Raw genomic sequence first — 5,885 nt, forward strand, 5'->3', positions numbered from 1 at the left:
ACACTTCACTAAACATAAACGTAGACTGATTTTCTTCACGATTGCTACGTTAAGAAATCCTTATGGTGTACGTTAAAATCTTTAAAAAAAAATAGTAATTCTAGCACGTTGGGCTTGAAATAAAACGGATACTTCCCCAAGGTCAGCAGCTGAGGAGGCATCCATGGCCTTGATGCTTCCAGATTCCTCCTCCCCCGTCCTTCCTCCCGCCCAACCCTCCCCCACCGTCCTCCCTTCCCCCATCACCAAATTCTGCTGGGATCCCTAAGTCTGACCACTGCCTAGCAGGACAAGGCGCGGGGGCGCTCAGGAAAGCGGGGAGAGGGTTGGGGGAGGTGGGGCTGAAACCCAACTTCATTGTTCGCGGGACCGACTCTTCCCGAAAGAGCCCGTTGGCAGCGCCTGCGCAGTGCGCGCTCTTTGTGCCAGGCTGCAGCAAGCTGGTTGTTTGTGTGTCTCTGCGAAGCGGCGGAGGCGGTGCCTATGGGCGTGGCCTGCCTGTCGCATTCTGATTGGGGGGTTACAGGGAGGTGGGCGGACATGGGGCGGAGCTTCCGATAACAACACCGGGAGCTGGGGCTGTGGCTATTTGTTGCTGCGCCGCCACCGCCCGAGTCATAGTCCGCGGTCTTCTCTGGCTCTATTAGCAGCATCCGCCGCCGCCGTTACCGCCACCCTGTGATCACTGGCTTTACTTCCTTCATATTCTGCTGTGCCACTTCCCAACGCTATGACCGTGGTCTCCGTCCCACAGCGGGAGCCGCTGGTCCTGGGTGGCCGCCTTGCGCCGCTTGGCTTTTCCGCCCGCGGTTACTTCGGGGCCCTCCCGATGGTGACCACGGCTCCGCCGCCTTTACCCCGGATCCCGGACCCCCGGGCACTGCCGCCGACCCTCTTCCTCCCTCACTTCCTAGGGGGTGATGGCCCCTGCCTGACCCCCCAGCCTCGCGCTCCGGCAGCTCTGCCCAACTGCAGCCTTGCCCCGGCGGGAGGCACTCCTCGGGCAGCGCCAAAGAAGCGGCGAAAGAAGAAGGTGCGGGCTAGTCCGGCAGGACAGCTGCCCAGCCGCTTCCACCAGTACCAGCAGCACCGACCGAGTCTGGAGAGCGGCCGGAGCCCGGCGACGGGCCAGAGCGGAGCGCAGGAGGTCCCGGGCCAGGCTGCCGCCGCGGCCCGAGATCCTGCAGCTGCAACCCGAACTGAGGTAGCGAGCCCGGTCCCTGCGCCTCTGCTGCCCGCGGCGCCTGGGCAACCCCCACTCAGAAAAGAGGTAAGGGCCGCGAGGGGGACATCGCGGGCCGTTGGGGAGTTCTGGCCCTTACACCGCCACGGTCGCGCTTTCGGGTCTGGGTGCCTGCACTGAGGGGGTCGGAGGGCGGGAGCAGGGTGAGGGGCGGCTGTTTACTCGGGAAGTTTCCGTGACGCCCGCTCGGTTCTTGCTGGGGGGTTAGAAGGGGGAAGGGGAGGCATGCGCTGGCGCTTCTGATTGGTTCCCAGGGACCAGCCAATGAGAAGGGCGGCTGCGCCCCAGCAACAGCCCCGATTTAGAAGGCTGGCGGCGTTCCAGGGGGTTTCGGCGATCCGGGCGCGCGGCGAAGTGGGGGGAGGGAGGGGCCCGCGGGAGGGCTGACGTCAGCGCGCGCTACGTGCCGGGCGCTCCGGCGCTCATGAAGGAGGCGAGGCCGGGCGGGGGTGGCGGGGGGGAAGTTGGGGCCCGCTTTCGGCTTCCCCTCGGTGGTAGCGCCTAGCCCAGTCGGTGCGGCGCGTAGACGGTGTCTAACGCCCTGGTGTGGGAGCTGGAGTGGGCTGCAGGGAGCTCGGTTTTGTTTGGTTGGATTTTTGCCGAAATGCGAGGTGCCCCGTGTGGGACGCCCGGTCCAACGGGGGCTCTGCCCGCCGTGGGTCTGACCTACTTAGTCGTACTTTTTAAGCGCAGGAGCGACGTTAGTTCTTTTTTGAAGCAGTAAATTAAGTTCGCACTGTGTACTGTATTGTGCATTCTTAACGGAAGATTACGTGGGTCCAGAATAAGCGTTTGAAGGAAGTTATCGATTGTTTTATGGTGCCCAATTGCAGTGCTATTGGATTAGGATAAAGTGGATTGAAGGTTGAATGGGATTAAATCTCTAAAATAACTTTGGGTAATCTTGCCAATAAAGTTTGTTCTGTTGACTTAACTTCAGTGACTTCTTAATGAAACGAAAATAAGCCACTGCCGTTTGTTGAAAGAATGTTGGAGTGAATTAGAGATTTGCAACTTATCTAGCTGTGCCCTTGGGAAAAATTGGTAGATTTGCCCGCCATGTTTCCTTAAATTATCTTATCAGGTTCTGTCCAAGTTTTAAAATTCATGACTCTTGAAATAATAGTGATAGCCTAAAAGGGAGCTTTTATACTTGTTTCATGGCCGTGAAGATTCTTTTCTAGAACGGGTATTAAAAAAAACCGGGGATCGCTGTTGCCAGTTAACATTGCTGACATGGAATATGTTACCTTGAGCTCTGACTTTTTGTGTGTGTGTCCCGTTTACTTACCATTTAAGTGTTGGAAGGGCGGTGATCTAGTGGATTACTTTATGCTTTTCCGTCCTTATAGATTTCCTATAAGGTCCTCTTCAGTTAAGAAAGTGATTAGAATTAGTCAAGCAAAGTTCTTGAAGCAATTAAAACAGAAAGTAGGAAGTGGAGAGGAAACTTTTTTTTGTGGCACACATGTTTTGAAGACAGCTCATTACTATTCCTTACAATTAAAGAAAGATGGAGTTGGGATTACTGTGGGTTTTTTAGCTTGACATTTTAGAACTGGCTCATAAGTTGCATACTGGTAACTAACAGTGGTTATTGTGTTTTTAGTGGCAAACAATGAGGTATGCGTATTTGGACATTCAGTGATAAGTGCAGCAAAGATAGTATTTAATTAAGAAATTGAACTAAAGTCTAGGGAAACATTTAAAATTATATAAAGTATGTGATGGTGAGGTTCATAACTGATTTTTATCCAGAAACTATATTTATTTTTGTATTCCTTGTCTTTGTAGGTTTTAAAATCAAAGATGGGAAAATCCGAGAAAATTGTCCTTCCCCACGGCCAGCTTGTTCATGGTATACACTTGTATGAACAACCAAAGATAAACAGACAGAAAAGCAAATATAACTTGCCACTAACCAAGATCACCTCTGCAAAAAGAAATGAAAATAACTTTTGGCAGGATTCCGCTTCACCTGATAGAGTTCAAAAGCAGGAAAAAAAGCCTTTTAAAAATACCGAGAACATTAAAAATATGCATTCGAAGAAATCGGCATTTCTAACTGAAGTGAGCCAAAAGGAAAATTATGCTGGGGCAAAGTTTAGTGATCCACCTTCTCCTAGTGTTCTTCCAAAGCCTCCGAGTCACTGGATGGGAAGCACTGTTGAAAATTCCAACCAAAACAGGGAGCTGATGGCAGTACACTTAAAAACGCTCCTAAAAGTTCAAACTTAGATTTCAGATTTCAGTATGTATGTAAAACAGTTTTTCCCAAATCCCTGCACTCCTTAAAAGAAAATTGGTACCGAAATGGAAATTTGCCTTGTTGCAAAATACAAGTGCAAAAGATGAGTTTTAAAAATTACAAACAGCTTGTATTATATTTTATATTTTGTAAATAACTGTATACCATGTACTATGTGTATATTGTTCATACTTGAGAGGTACATTATAGTTTTGTTATGAAAGTATGTATTTTGCCCTGCCCACATGGCAGGTGTTTTGTATATATACAATGGAGAAATTCTAAGTGTGTGCTAAGGCACATGGAAGACCGATTTGCACAAAGTACTGAGATTTTTTTCAAGAAACAGCTGTCGTATCTCAAGGTTAAGATCTAAATGTGAACAGTTTACTAATGCACTACTGAAGTTTAAATCTGTGGCACAATCATTGTAAACATGGGGTTTGTTTCTCTGAATTGATTTCTGCCTTCTAAACTAATTATTGGAAAGTTCCTGTTCCCATTTTTACCAAACTTAATTTCTGGTTTTTGGTATATATCCATTCAAATTTAAAATGCCTCTAATTTTAATGCCAACAAAATTGGTTGTAATCAAATTTTAAAATAATAATAATTTGGCCCCCCCTTTTAAACTAGTCTTGGCTCTTTGTGTGTGACTGTTTTTCATGTTTGAATGTGTGACTAGATGATTTTGTGTGATTGGATTTTGACATTCCATTTTAGAGACAATGTTTTTGACTTTGCTAATTGTCCTCTTTCTGAAATTTAGAGGATCTAATAATATAACATTTCTTTGGGGAGGAATTCCCCATCTCACAAATGGAAATGGTTTTGGATATAAGGAAGCTGGTTAGAAAGTACTTTTATATGTGAATTTCGTACTTAACCATACATTTACACACCATACCACATTTTCAGTGAAAAAAATGACATTGGTTTACTAAATTTACATTGATCTTGAGTTGTATTTGAATCAAAACAAGCATAATTGATGTTGGAATGGAAGTTTTGGATTTTAAAGCTTGCTTGAAGATAAAGTTTATGTACTTTAAAAATCATACTTAATGGGTTATAGGTATATTTCCAACTGAGAAATTCTGAAATGCTTTCCCTATATGAGTTTTAGTTCTATAATAGCTGATGTTTAGCTCAAATAACAAAAAGGAAAAATGTTTTTGAGTAATTGGGCAATATTTTGGCATGAAAGGGAAAAGGATATTAAGAGGGTACATACGTGATTCTCTAAGGTGGACTAGATGAGAAAGGTATTATACATAAGTCTTAGGTCTTAGCCTTTTATCATTTGGTTCACACGAGGGGAGGGAAGACAATGTTCTGGCTATTTAAAAGTGAGTGATGTTATGGGCGTAACCATAGAATTACTATTGATTGGATAAAAAACTGCCGGGATGATAAGGTAACTTGTTACATAATCACCACAAAAATATGATAAATAGTAATAGGTGTGCTATCTTGTATATACAGCTAATAAGCTAGCCAACTTTTTTGGCACTGGCTATAACGTTTTGTTTTTATGTATGTATGTAGAGAAAGTAGTTATACTTCAATATTACATAGAAAGGTGCATATAGCTGCTTAAATGGCATTTAGAGAGACTTGTTTGAACTAACGAAAATAAAGGGGAACTGTCAACCTTGTAAAAGATAATACTAGTGTTGGGAGTTGACACTGGTGCCAGGGGAGGTGGCACATGCCATTCATGATACGCAGTTCGCTCCCAGCTACTCCGGAGTGAATAGCCCACCACACTCCATCCTGGGCAACTTGAAAAGCACTGAAGAGAATGGTTAAAATTTTTAAAGGAATGACCTAAGGGAGTAGGTTTTTTGTTTTTTAAACTCAGGGTCTCAAACTCCTGGGCTCAAGCCATCATCCCACCTCAGTCTCCCAAAGTGCTGGGATTACAGGCAGGAACCGTCATGCCTGGCCTGGAGATAGATTATAAAGTATTAAAATAGGTCTTCCATTTAAGAGTAAGCAAAATTGGTTGAATTATAATGCAGATCATAATATACTTAGTTAAAAGGTAGTCATAAATTTAAAAGTTAAACAGGTTTGGTGTTCCAGTAAAATACCATTTAGTGGTCCATTATTCAGCCACCTTTATTTTTCACCTATCGGAATCCCTTGAAACACTTCCTATGTTCTTGTAATGATACTTGGTTTTGTGGGTGTGTAAAGCAAACATTGTAGTCACCAGTTATAGGCCTAAATTTAAAATAGTGGCCTGATAATTGGGATTTTAGTTGCAAAAGGGTCTATAAGTATATGTGAGTGGAAAATTGTTACATGTGGTACTTCACTATAGGACAAACATCAGTATATGGTCAGTGTTTTATACTGAAGTTGTTTTTAGGTAAATCTGTACAATTT

The 5,885-nt window shown here is 44.7% G+C and overlaps 1 protein-coding gene across 1 annotated transcript; it reads left to right on the top strand.

Moving 5' to 3' along the window:
* Window positions 1–433: 433 nt before the first annotated feature.
* PNRC1 (proline rich nuclear receptor coactivator 1) lies at window positions 434–4,123 on the top strand. The gene is made up of 2 exons (XM_045544005.1): window positions 434–1,270; window positions 3,038–4,123. Exons 1-2 carry the CDS (start codon window positions 731–733, stop codon window positions 3,479–3,481), a joined length of 984 nt encoding a protein of 327 aa, XP_045399961.1. The 5' UTR covers window positions 434–730; the 3' UTR covers window positions 3,482–4,123.
* Window positions 4,124–5,885: the final 1,762 nt, after the last annotated feature.

The sequence above is a fragment of the Lemur catta genome, chromosome 2 (genome assembly GCF_020740605.2).
Source record: "Lemur catta isolate mLemCat1 chromosome 2, mLemCat1.pri, whole genome shotgun sequence".
Classification (NCBI taxonomy): Eukaryota; Metazoa; Chordata; class Mammalia; order Primates; family Lemuridae; genus Lemur; species Lemur catta.